The 14,603-nt window shown below is 43.3% G+C and overlaps 1 protein-coding gene across 2 annotated transcripts in view; it reads left to right on the top strand.

Annotated features, from left to right (window-relative positions):
* col9a3 (collagen, type IX, alpha 3) overlaps positions 1 to 14,603 on the top strand; it is a 278,496-nt gene that overhangs the window by 53,920 nt on the left and 209,973 nt on the right. For both annotated transcript variants that reach the window (XM_060836555.1, XM_060836554.1), the window contains 2 exons: positions 9,312 to 9,335; positions 11,886 to 11,939. In XM_060836555.1, the coding sequence (XP_060692538.1) occupies positions 9,312 to 9,335; positions 11,886 to 11,939 (78 nt within the window). The remainder of the gene's footprint in view (positions 1 to 9,311; positions 9,336 to 11,885; positions 11,940 to 14,603) is intronic.

Below are 14,603 nucleotides of genomic sequence, written 5' to 3'. Positions count from 1 at the left end.
GAACTGGTCCTCCTGGGAGCAGATGCGGCGGAGACGAAGGAATTGGGAATATGGGATGGCGTTTTTACAGGGGGCAGGGTGGGAGGAGGTTTAGTCCAGGTAGCTGTGGGAGTCAGTCGGTTTATAGTAGATGTCTGTGTTGATTCGGTCGCCCAAGATAGAAATGGAAAGGTCTAGGAAGGGGAGGGAGGAGTCTGAGACGGTCCAGGTGAATTTGAGGTCGGGGTGGAAGGTTTTGGTTTCGTGGATGATCTGTTCAACATCCTTGTGGGAGCACGAGGCAGCGCCGATACAGTCATCGATGTAGCGGAGGAAAAGGTGGGGGGTGGTTCCAGTGTAGTTGCAGAAGATGGACCGTTCCATCGTAGGATATGTGGAACAGTCCATCTTCCGAAACTACACTGGCACCACCCCCCACCTTTTCCTCCGCTACATCGATGATTGTATCGGCGCTGCCTCGTGCTCCCACGAGGAGGTTGAACAGTTCATCAACTTTACTAACACCTTCCATCCCGACCTCAAATTCACCTGGACCGTCTCAGACTCCTCCCTCCCCTTCCTAGACCTTTCCATTTCTATCTCGGGCGACCGAATCAACACAGACATCTACTATAAACCGACTGACTCCCACAGCTACCTGGACTACACCTCCTCCCACCCTGCCCCCTGTAAAAACGCCATCCCATATTCCCAACTCCTTCATCTCTGCCGCATCTGCTCCCAGGAGGACCAGTTCCAATACCGTGCAGCCCAGATGGCCTCCTTCTTCAGGGACCGCAGATTCCCCCCAGACGTGATCGACGATGCCCTCCACCGCATCTCCTCCACTTCCCGCTCCTCCGCCCTTGAGCCCTGCCCCTCCAACCGCCACCAGGACAGAACCCCACTGGTTCTCATCGACCACCCCACCAACCTCCGTATACAGCGTATCATCCGCCGTCATTTCCGCCACCTCCAAACGGACCCCACCACCCGGGATATATTTCCCTCCCCTCCCCTATCAGGATTCCGCAAAGACCACTCCCTTCGTGACTCCCTCGTCAGGTCCACACCCCCCACCAACCCAACCTCCACTCCCGGCACCTTCCCCTGCAACCGCAGGAAATGCAAAACTTGCGCCCACACCTCCTCCCTTACCTCTCTCCAAGGCCCCAAGGGATCCTTCCATATCTGCCACAAATTCACCTGCACCTCCACACACATCATCTATTGCACCCGATGTGGCCTCCTCTATATTGGGGAGACGGGCCGCCTACTTGTGGAACGCTTCAGGGAACACCTCTGGGACGCCTGGACCAACCAACCCAACCATCCCGTGGCTCAACACTAACTCTCCCTCCCACTCCACCAAGGACATGCAGGTCCTTGGAGTCCTCCATCGCCAGAACATAACAACACGACGGTTGGAGGAAGAGCGCCTCATCTTCCGCCTGGGTACCCTCCAATCACAAGGGATGAACTCAGATTTCTCCAGTTTCCTCATTTCCCCTCCCCCCACCTTGTCTCAGTCGGTTCCCTCGAACTCAGCACCGCCCTCCTAACCTGCAATTTTCTTCCTGACCTCTCCGCCCCCACCCCACTCCAGCCTATCACCCTCACCTTGACCTCCTTCCACCTATCACGTCTCCATCGCCCCTCCCCCAAGTCCCTCCTCCCTACCTTTTATCTTAGCCTGCTGGACACACTTTCCTCACTCCTGATGAAGGGCTTTAGCCCGAAACGTCGAATTTCCTGTTCTCTGATTCCTGAATCAATATATCGGGAAAAGCTAAAGACTCTGCCACTGAAACCTGCGATGTTTACAGTGTGAACATACACGGAACAAGGGCTCTCACTGAAAGGAAGGGTAAAATCCAGTGAAGGGACCAGTGTGCCAAATTGTCTCTGGACATAGTGAAGACAACTACCCTGCATTATTCAGACACCCCTGGTGACAGAAGATTGGGGTGTGGGCACTGGGCTGGCAGATTCAAAAACCAGTTTGTGACAGAATTTGGATAGGCAGAAAGATGTCTTCAAGGGAGCTCTGAGGAAAATGAAAACAGCAGAAATTGGTTGAAGCAGTGGGGTCTTCTAAGGAGTCTGAAGGTGTATCCAGTACTGTACACCATCCGGCCTAAAGGGGAGGCAGAACAGGAATGGCTGCTGAACCTGGGAATGCTGGATCCAGTAATCACCAGTGAATGGGCCACTCCCAGATGATACAGTTAGGATTTGTGGTGATTTTAAGGTCACAGTCAAACCACACTGGCCTGAGTGTGGATCACTACCTACTTCCACTCATTGAGGACCCATTCAGTGACGTGGGGGGCAAGAAATTTCCAAAACTGGATCAGTCTCAGGCCTACCTAAGATGGGGGCTGTCTCGGCTTCCACTGATAACAGTGACGCACACAGGGGACAGTTCGACTCCAAATGGCTTCCTTTTGGCATCATGCCAGCACTGGCTATGTTCCAGAGAACCTTAGACCAAACCCTGAGTGGATCACCAGGAATCCAAGGTTACCTGGGCAATAGTTTAGTTATTGGATCCTCTGAAGAGAAGAAACTCTTAAACGGTTGCGGGAATACAAGTAAAAAAGTAGAAATGCAACAGTTTTAAATACTCCATCGATTACCTGGGTCATTAATGGATGATGAGGGACTACATAAGGTGCCTGGGAAATGGAGTCTGTCATGAAGGGACCCTTCTTCAGGAAGGGCTTATGCCCGAAACGTCGATTCTCCTGCTCCTCGGATGCTGCCTGGCCTGCTGTGTTTTTCCAGCACCACATTTTTCAAATATGATGACAGTAATAATATGTAGTGCTGTATCAATAATAATGTCAGTAATAGCATGCATAGGATTTATGAACATCTGGATAGGAATAATGTGATCAAGGATAGTCAGCATGGTTTTGTGAAGGGCAGGTCGTGCCTCACAAACCTTATTGAGTTCTTTGAGAAGGTGACCAAGGAAGTGGACGAGGGTAAAGCAGTAGATGTGGTGTGTATGGATTTTAGCAAGGTGTTCGATAAGGTACCCCATGGTAGGCTAATGCAAAAACTACGGAGGTATGGCATTGAGGGTGCATTAGAGGTTTGGATTAGGAATTGGCTGGCTGGAAGGAGACAGAGGGTAGTAGTCGATGGTATAGGTTCATCTTGGAGTGCAGTTACTAGCAGTGTTTCACAAGGATCTGTTTTGGGACCATTGCTGTTTGTCATTTTTATAAATGACCTGGAGGTGGGGCTTGAAGGCAGGGTGAGCAAGTTTGCGGATGATACGAAAGTCGGTGGAGTTGTGGACAGCGAAGAAGGATGTGGCAGGTTACAGCGGGATATAGATAAGTTGCAGAGCTGGGCAGAAAGGTGGCAAATGGAGTTCAATGTAGCTAAGTGTGAAGTGATTCACTTTGGTAGGAGTAACAAGAAGATGGAGTACTGGGCTGATGGTAGGCTACTTGGTAGTGTGGATGAACAGAGGGATCTTGGTGTCCATGTACACAGATCTCTGAAAGTTGCCACCCAGGTAAATAGTGCTGTGAAGCAGGCATATGGCGTACTGGGCTTTATTGGTAGAGGAATTGAGTTCCGGAGTCCTGAAGTCATGTTGCAGTTGTATAAGACTCTGGTGCAGTCGCATCTGGAGTATTGTGTGCAGTTTTGGTCGCCATACTATAGGAAGGATGTGGAGGCACTGGAACGGGTGCAGAGGAGGTTTACCAGGATGTTGCCTGGCATGGTAGGAAGATCGTATGAGGAAAGGCTGAGGCACTTGGGGCTGTTCTCATTGGAGAAAAGAAGGTTTAGGGGAGATTTGATAGAGGTGTACAAGATGATTAGGGGTTTAGATAGGGTTGACAGTGAGAACCTTTTTCCGCTAATGGAATCAGCTGTTACTAGGGGACACAGCTTTAAATTAAGGGGTGGTAGGTATAGGACAGATGTTAGGGGTAGATTCTTTACTCAGCGGGTTGTGAGTTCATGGAATGCCCTGCCAGTAGCAGTGGTGGACTCTCCCTCTTTATGGTCATTTAAGCGGGCATTGGATAGGCATATGGAGGTTATTGGGCTAGTGTAGGTTAGGTAGACTCTGGTCAGCGCAACATCGAGGGCCGAAGGGCCTGTACCTCGCTGTATTTTTCTATGTTCTATGTTCTATGCAGCATGAATTCAATAATATTGTGAAGCAAGTTGTTAGTAACTTTGTGGACCATGACATCATTAACATTGTGGAAAACTGTGGCAGTAATATTGTGGAATATGGTATGAGAAATATGGTGGGATATGAATTGATTAATATTGTGAAACGTGGTATTAATGTGACTGCAAAATAAAACTAGAGCACCTGGCAGACACAGAGAGAACTTGCATACTTTGCCCAGAAAGTCCCTCAGGCCTGGAATCAAACCCAGGTTCCAGGAACTGTGAGACAGCAGCACTCATTACCGCATCACCAGGCCATCACGTCAGTAATAGTGTGGGACATGATGTCGGTGATAGTGGGGAACACTGTGTCAGTAAGGTTGTGATACACAATGTTGGTAATATGGTGGAACATGATGTGAGTAATATTCTGGGACATGATATCAGTCATTCTGTGGAAACAAGGTGCCATTAATATTGTGAGGCATGATGCCAATAAAACTGTGGATATAGTTAAAAATCACATGACACCAGATTATAGTCCAGCAGGTTTATTTGGAAGTACTACCTTTACTACCTGATAACTAGCTACCTGATGAAGAAGCAGTGCTCCGAAAGCTAGTGCTTCCAAATAAACCTGTTGGACTATAACCTGGTATTGTGTGATTTTTAACACTATCTACCCCAGTCCAACACCAGCCCCCTCCACATCAATAATATTGTGGGATGTGGTTTCAGTAATATTGTGGAACTTGAGGTCAGTGATATTGTAGAATATGATGTCAGTAATGTTTTAAAATAGTTTGTCAGTAATATTGTGGAACATGGTGTTAGTAATAAGGTGGACATGATGTCAGTAATATTGTGTAACATGGTGACAATAACATTGTGAAGCATGGTGTCAGTAATGTTATTATTTAAGGTGTCAGTAATATTGTGAAACATGCTGTTAGTAATATTGTGGAGCATGGTGTCAGTAATATTGTGGAGCATGGTGTCAGTAATATTGTGAAGCACGGTGACAGTAATATTGTGAAGCACTGTGAGAGTAATACATAGTGACAGTAATATGACAATAAAGGATAAAAAGCTCTGACTATCCATTCTATCCATCCCACTCATAATTTTATAAACTTCTATCAGGTCACCCTCTCATCCTTTGATGTTCAAATGAAAATTAACCAAGCTTGTCCAATCTTCCTTCGTAACTGATACCCTCCAAACCAGGCAACGTGCTGGTAAACTGTTTCAGTGCTCTCATCAAACCCTCCATGTCCTTCTGGTTGTGTGGCAAACAGAACTACATGTAAATTTCCAAACGGGGCTTCACTATTGTCCTGTACAGCTGCAAGAGAACTTGCCTATCCTGACCGAAGAAGGCGAACATCCATCACTACCTTATGCACTTGTGTTGTCACTTTCAGGGAACTGACCCCTTTATGCCCATATCCTTCTGTATATTAATGTACTAATGTTCTGCCATTTACTGTTTATTCCCTCTTGCTTACGGTCTTTATAAGTGCACCACCTTGCATTTGTTCAGATTAAATTCCTTCTGCTACTTTTCTGCCCAAGTCTATATCCTGCTGTATCCTCTGGCAATCCTCCCCACAATCCACAGCCTCCCCCAGTCTTTGAGTCATCCACAAACTTACTAATCAGAGCACCTACAACCTTCTCCAAATCATTAACATGTGACAAACAACAGGAGGCCCAGCACTGCGGAACATCATAATCACAGATCTCCAGACTGAAAAACATCCTTCTACCACTCCTCTCTGTCTTTTCAAGACTCAACAAATGTTGCATCTATCTTAATAACTTACCACTGATCCCATGTGACTTAACCTTTTATATCCACCATGGGAAGCCTTGTCAAAGGCCTTGCTAACATCTCTATGGACAACATCTACCACCTTGCCCTCATCAATCATTTTTGTCACTTCCTCAAAAAAATTCAAACACATTTGTGAAACATAGCCCTCCTCCAGCACTGAGCCATGCTGCATACCGTTAATAACTCCATATTTTCCCAATAGTGAGCAATTCCTGTCCCTAAGAACCTTCCCCAATAATTTCCCTATCGCTGACATAAGACTTAACAGTGTGTAATTTCCTGGATTATACTTGTTATCTTTCTTAAATCAAGGAACAACATTGGCTATTCTCCAAAGCTCTGGAACCTCTCCTATGACTAAAGAGGAGACAAAGATTTCATGCAATGCCCAGCAATTTCCCCCCAACCTCCCTCAGCATTCTGGGATTGATCACATCAGGTCCTGGGATCTTGTCCCTCTTCCTGCTTTATAAAGAAAACCTAACACCTCCTTTCCTATATCGATGTGCCCTAGAATATCAACACACTCCTTCTGAGACTCACCATCCACCATGTTCTACTCCTTTGTGAATAATGATGTGAAATATTTGTTAAGGACTCACCCACTTCCTCCAACTCCTTGAATAAACTCCCTCCTCTGCCCTCGAGTGAGTCTACCCTTTCCCTAGCTACCCTTTTGCTCTTTATATTTGTGGAAATGCCTTGAGATTTTCCTTAATCCTTTTTGCAAACTATATTTCATTTCCTTTTTTAAATCTCCTAACTCCTTCTTTGAGTGTTTTCCTGCTTTCTCTGTATTCTTCAAGAGCTCTGTCTTCATTTCCCTTTTGCTTTTTGACTAAAATCTCTCAATTTCTTTGCCATCCAAGATTCCTTAATTCTCACAGAAACATACTGCCCCTGGACTTTAATCAATTGGTCAGGTGTGGATTTACCCTCAACATTCCTGATCTACATTCCCCAGTTCCTGTCTAATATTGTGGTTGTTTAGCACTTTCATCCACTCATCCTTATCCATAAGTAACTGAAAAGTTTCAGAACTATGGCCACTGTTCCTGAAATGTTCCCCGACTGAAACTCAGTCATCTGGCTGGTCTCATTTCCCAATTCCAGGGAAATGCTATGGCCCCTTCCAGAGATGGGAGATTTACATATGGTTTCAAAAGACCAACCTGGACACACCTAACTAATTTCACCTCCTCATCCAAGCCCTTAGCACTAAGGGAGTCCCAGACAATATAGGGGAAGTTAAAATCACCCACCACATATCTCTCCTATTGCCCCTCCACCGCCTGTTGGTTCTTGGGAGTCTTATAGTACAATCCCATCAAAGTGTTTGTACCCTTCCTATACCCAAATGGCCTCACGGATAAGCCCTCCAATGTGTCCTCTCTCTCTACAGCTGTGATATTCTCCCTAGCGTGTATTGCGATCCCTCAACTCTTTTACATCCTTCTGTATCTAGCCTGAGACAGCTAAATCCTGGAATGTTAAGGTGCCAGCCCTGTCTGTCTCTCATCCAAGTCTCTGTAATATATCTACAAAATCATTGTTCCACGTATTAATGTAAGCTGTAAGTTTATCCACTTTACCTATCATACTCCAAACACTAGAACAAATGCACTTGAGAGGTCCAGCAACCTCTCCCTCTCTGTTCTTCCTCTTAGTCTTACTGGCTTTAGCCTCGGACGTTTACTGCTGACCTACTGTTCTGGTTGCCAACCCCCTGCCACTCCTTTCAAGTGGCACTAGCAAACTTCACTGCCAGGATATTGGTGCTCCTCGAGTTTAGGTGCAATCCATCCTCCTTGTACAACTCCCACCTGCCCAGAAAGACATCCCAATAGTCCACATACCTGAAGGCCTTCCAACTCTTCAGCCACTTATTTAACTGTACTATCTTCCTACTTCCTCACATCACTTGCACGTGGTACACCAAATAATCCTGAAATTATAACCACCGAGCTCCTGCTTTTCCTACCTGAACTTCCTTAGCAGGATCTCATTTCCCTTTTTTGCTTATATCGTTGGTACCAATATGGACCACAACCTCTGGCTGCTCAACCTCCCACTTCAGAACATCCTATACTCCGCTATTCTTGACCCTGGCACCAAGGAAGCAAAACGCAATCCTGGAGTCTCCCTTGCAGCCACAGAAATGCCTATCTGTATCCCTGACTATAGGGTCCTTATCATCGTCTACTACTCATCCATATTTGATAGAATCCCTACAGTGTGGAAATAGGCTATTTGGCCCATTGAGTCCACGTTGGTCCTCTGAAGAGCATCCCTCCCAGAACCCTACCCTTTCCTTGTAACCCTGCATTTCCAGCCTGCACATCCCTGGATACTATGGGCAACTTAGCATGGCCAATCCACCTAACCTGTACATCTTTGGGCTGAGAGAGGAAACACAAGCAGGCACAAGGAAAATGTGCAAACTCTACACAGTCACCCGAGGATGGACTCTCAGCTGGGACCCTGGTGCTGTGAGGCAGCAGTGCTCAGCATTGAGCACCATTCGACCCTCCCTGTTGTGGAACAGTGGCAGTTGTGGCTGCTGCCTGAGACCCTATGTTAGGATATTCCTGTTTGAGAAAGGAATGATCACATTTTCTGTCTGTGACCAGCTTGCTAAATGCCCTATCTATGACATCCTCGGACTCATGGATGCTCCACAGTGAGTCTGTCCGCATTCCTGGTGCTCCATTCAAAATATCAGGAGCTGCAGCTGAATATACTTTCTGCACACTCAGTCCCCATGGAGACTGGATGTCTCTCTGATTTCCCACATATTGCAGGAGGCAGATTCCGTGGAACTGAGTTCTTCTGCCATTGTGAATCCTATCGACTAATTCAACCTTATCCACTGTAGACAATAATCCAGGAACTGATCACACACCTAAACCACTAGTCACCAAACCCAGGTTCCTCACAAAATACAATGACAAAAAGTAAGTACCTTATCTCTCTGTGGACACTGTTCACTCAGTCTGCAAACCCTGCTTCCTGAGCAGGACAGCCTTTGTCACTGTTTGAGTCATAAGATCACCTCCGGAGCAGCAACATTAGACTCAGCTCCTGGATCCACACACCCTCCCCCACCTCAGGTATTTATCTTGTTATTTATCCCCAGGTTCACTGGTGTCAGTAATATTGTGCCACTTGGATTGAGTAATATTGTGGAGTATGGTGTCAGTAACATTGTGGAGCATGATATCAGCATTAGTGTGGAACAGAGACAAGGGTGGATGGAGAACATTTCCCGAGAAATGGAATAATGGAAATGGAATAACTGGATCATTAGAATTTACTCATTGTTGTGTTTCTCTTTCTTGATTCACAGGAACCGGGGAGGATTGGCGATCTGGTAAGCAGTGTTTCATTTCCTGTGGCTCTCACTGGGCAGAGATTGCAGGGTTAACAGCTGCAGGTTACATCCTATTCAAGACAAAAGAGCACTTAGTTCTGTGTCACACAGGTGCAATATTTATCACCTAGAATCACCAACAGGCCTTCGCTCCACTGATAGTATTCCCAGCTCAACTTCCCCTCCCCCCCTTCGATTACATACCCTCCTATTCCTTCCTCCCTCATGTCTTTATCCAGCTTGCCCTTAACTGCAAATTATTCTGCACTGCAAACATTTTCAACTATCTGGAACTTTCCATCCCTGTCAGTCAATGAATCTATAAGATGGCAATGCCAGGAGTTTATGCTCTACTTCAGGAGTGGGGGTTGGGGCAGGGGAACTGCAGATAAAGAGAGCTTCACCTGACAAAGGGGCAGCACTCAGAAAGCTTGGGATTTTCAAATAAACCACTATAACCTGATGTCCTGTGACTTCTGACTTTGTCCACCCCAGTTCAAACATCGGCACCTCCACATTCTCATTGTAGTGAAGACTGATACAAAATACCTGTTCAGTTCTGCAGCTCCCCTCCCCCACCTCCATTCCTGAAGAAGAGCATTACCATCTTGTAGATTCATTGACTGCCATTTCCATTCTGAATTTCCAAATTTCATTTCTATAAGTTCAGTGCTCACTTTGTTAATTCTTCTCTTTTTAAAATAATTATCCAAACTCTTAGTATCTATTTTATTTTCTGGCTAGCTTTCTCTTATACTCCAATTTTCCCTTTTTAGCAATTTGTTTGGTTGATTCTTTGCTATTTTTACATCTTCTGATGCAGTACATATCTTTTCACAATGATATGCTTTTCTTTAGGTTTGATATAATCTTTAACATTTCCTCATTGATCGCGATGATGGGCCCATATTTGGAGCTTTTCTTAATCCTGGGGTTAGGTCTCTTCTGTGTGTGCTGAAACATCCTTTATTTGTCCCTGCATCTCCATTGTGATTCCTTTCGCCTAATTTGCCAGTTCACTTTAGACAGCTCTGTTTTCATGCCCTCATAAATCCCCTTATTTAAATATTTTAAAATGGTGTTAGACCCACTCCTCTCTCTCTCAAACTGAGTATAAAATCCAATCATATTTTGTCTCTGCTCCCTAGGGTAGTATTCCTGATCAAATCATTAATCAATCCTATCTCACTGCACAACACTAAGTCTAGTACATCTTGCCCTCCAGTTAGCTCTGAACAGGCTAACCACAAACATCACATGAAACACATCAGTTTCTTGTGAGAGAACACTAGCTCACTAGCTATTCAGCTGCTTCAGCCTCTTCATTGTTGCTTAGAAATACAGTATAGATTTTTACAGTATAGAAGGAGGCCATTCGGTCCACTGTATCTATTTTACTCAGATTCTTCCCATTTTCCTTGAAGCTGTTTGCCAACATACAGTGTTTGTTAATCCAGAGTTCAAGGCCAAAGGTCTGAAGGAATGGGTTCAAATCCCCACATGGCAGCTGCTGGAATTTTCAATTAAATTACTAATTCTTCAATCAAAAACTAATCTCTGTGATGTTGACCATGCAATTAATTGTTATGGTTAAAAATCCCACAGCACCAGGTTATACTCCGGCAGGTTTATTTGGAAGTACAAGCTTTCAGAGCGTTGCTCCTTCATCAGGAAACTCCGAAAGCTTGTACATCCAAATAAATCTGTTGAAGCATAACCTGGTGTTGTGGGATTGTTAACCTTGTCCACCCTATTCCAATACCGACACCTCCACATCATTAATTGTTATAAAAACTCAATGATTGAGTAATGTCCTTGAGGCAAGGAAATTTGTTATCCTTCCCTGGTCTGACCTATCTTGGCTGCAGACCCAGAGCAGTACAGTTGACTTTCACATGGAATTTTCTTAAAGCAGTTAAAAAACAGATGAGAGTGTTGCTGGGTAGACTAGCACTTATTGTCCATCCCGAATTGCCCAAGAGTCAACCACATTGGTGTGGGTCTGGAGTCACACTTGGGCCAGACCAGGTAAGGATGGCAGTTTCCTTCCCTGAAGTATATCTGTGAACCAGATGGGTTTTTCTGACAATGGGTTCATGGTCATGTTAGCTTCTTAATTCCAGATTTTTGTTGAATTCAAATTCAGCCATCTGCTACAGCAGATTTGATCCCATATAGCCAGAACATTACCTGGGTTCTTGGGTGAACACTCTGGTGATGATTATACTAGGGAGCCATCTCCCCTTGCAATCCATTGGGCCTGACAAGTCAAAATTGGACCTTGGCTGTGGTTGAAAGAATGGATTTCAGCCCAGTACTTCACAACGAGAGGACGGATAGCCATGAAACTGAATGAGTTTGCCGGAACATGAGACACGTTCCTGAGTAAGTCTCTTTCCTGTTGTCCCGATGGATTTAGAATGGCATTATGCGGAGGGTGTTCAGGAATGAAATGAATGGGGCATGCTGTGGAAAATCGTTGTACTGAGCTTTCTCATTTATGCACCTGAGTGTGGTCTGACTTGAGTTATTTGTCTGTAACCTCTATAGGGACCTCAAGGAGATGTTGGACTGCCAGGTGCTCAGGGCCCTCAAGGGCAACGGGTAAGTCAGCAATGTCAGAGAACATACACTAACAGTTTACACATTCTCAACATCACATAACGTAGAGTAACAGTTCACACTTTCTCAACATCACAGAACATACAGTAACAGTTCATACATTCTCAATATCACAGAACATATGGTAACAGTTCACACTTTCTTAATATCATAGAATGTACATTAACAGTTCACACATTGTCAATATCACAGAACGTACATTAACAGTTCACAATTCTCAATAACATTGAATGTACGGTAACAGTTCACACATTCACAATATCACAGAACTTAGAGTAACAGGTCACACATTCTCAATATCACAGAACATACAGTGACAGTTCACACTTTCTCAACATCACAGAGCGTACAGTAACAGTTCACACATTCTCAATGTCACCGAATGTACAGTAACAATTCACACTTTCTCAATATCACAGAGCATACGTTAACAGTTCACACATTCTCAATATCACAGAACATTCAGGAACATTTCACACATTTTCAATATCATAGAACGTACATTAACAGTTCACATTTTCTCAATATCATAGAACATACGTTAACAGTTCACACATTCTCAATATCACAGAACATTCAGGAACATTTCACACATTTTCAATATCATAGAAGGTACATTAACAGTTCACATTTACTCAATATCGTAGAATGTACGTTAACAGTTCACACATTTTCAATATCATAGAACGTACAGTAACAGTTCACACTTTCTCAATATCACAGAACATAAAGTAACAGTTCACACATTCTCAATGTCACAGAGCATACAGTAACTGTTCATACATTTTCAATATCATAGAACGTACGTGAACAGTTCACACATTCCCAATATCACAGAACATACAATAACAGTTCACACTTTCTCACTACCATAGAACGTACGTTAACAGTTCACCGTACACTCTATTATATTGAGAATGTGTGAACTGCAACTGTATGTTCAGTGATATTGAGAATGTGTGAAATGTTACTGTGCGTTCTATGACATTGAGAATTCAGTAACATTTCACACATTCTCAATACCATAGAATGTACATAAACAGTTCACACTTTCTCAATATCATAGAACGTACGTTAACAGTTCACATATTCTCAATATCGCAGAACATACGGTAACATTTTGCACATCCTCAATGTCATAGAACGTATATTAGCAGTTCATCCATTCTCAATAACACAGAGCGTACAATAACAGTTCAAACTTTCTCAATATCATAGAATGTAATGTAACAGTTCGCACATTCTCATTATCATACAACGTACAGCAACAGTTCACACATTCTCAATATCACAGAGTATACAGTAACAGTTCACACATTCTCAATATGACAGAATATACAGTGACAGCTCACACTTTCTCAATATCATAGAACGTACAGTAACAGTTCACAATTCGCAATAATATTGAATGTACGTTAACAGTTCACACATTCTCAATAGCACAGAACACACAATAACAGTTTATACATTCTCAATATCACGGAACGTACGTTAACAGTTCACACATTCTCAATATCACAGAACATAATAGCAGTTCACACACTCTCAATATCACATAGTATACAGTAACAGTTCACATATTCTCAATATCACAGAACATGCAGCAATATTTTGCACATTTTCAGTATCATAGAATGTACATTAACAGTTCACACATTGTCAATGTCACAGAACGTACAGTAACAGTTCACAATTCTCAATAACATTGAATGTACGGTAGCAGTTCACACATTCTCAATATCACAGAGCATAAAGTAACTGTTCACACATTTTCAAAATCACAGAACACACAGTAACAGTTCATACATTCTCAATATCACCGAACGTACAGTAACAGTCCACACATTCTCAATATCATAGAACATAAGTTAACAGTTCACACTTTCTCAATATCATAGAATGTACAGTAACAATTCATACATTCTCACTATCACAGAGCGTACAGTAACTGTTCACAATTTCTCAATATCATAGAACGTACTTTAATAGTTCACACATTCTTAATATCACAAAACATACAGTAACAGTTCACACATTCTCAGTATCACAGAATATACATTAACAGTTCACACATTCTGAATATCACAGAACATACAGTAACAGATCACACATTCTTAATATCATAGAATGTACGTGAACAGTTCACACATTCTCAATATCACAGAACATTCAGGAACATTTCACACATTTTCAATATCATAGAAGGTACATTAACAGTTCACATTTACTCAATGTCGTAGAATGTACGTTAACAGTTCACACATTTTCAATATCATAGAACGTACAGTAACAGTTCACACTTTCTCAATATCACAGAACATAAAGTAACAGTTCACACATTCTCAATGTCACAGAGCATACAGTAACTGTTCATACATTTTCAATATCATAGAACGTACGTGAACAGTTCACACATTCCCAATATCACAGAACATACAATAACAGTTCACACTTTCTCACTACCATAGAACGTACGTTAACAGTTCACCGTACACTCTATTATATTGAGAATGTGTGAACTGCAACTGTATGTTCAGTGATATTGAGAATGTGTGAAATGTTACTGTGCGTTCTATGACATTGAGAATTCAGTAACATTTCACACATTCTCAATACCATAGAATGTACATAAACAGTTCACACTTT

This window comes from Hemiscyllium ocellatum, chromosome 15, assembly GCF_020745735.1.
Source record: "Hemiscyllium ocellatum isolate sHemOce1 chromosome 15, sHemOce1.pat.X.cur, whole genome shotgun sequence".
Classification (NCBI taxonomy): Eukaryota; Metazoa; Chordata; class Chondrichthyes; order Orectolobiformes; family Hemiscylliidae; genus Hemiscyllium; species Hemiscyllium ocellatum.
Note: the sequence above shows the minus strand (reverse complement) of the source record. Positions and strands in the feature narration are given on the sequence as shown.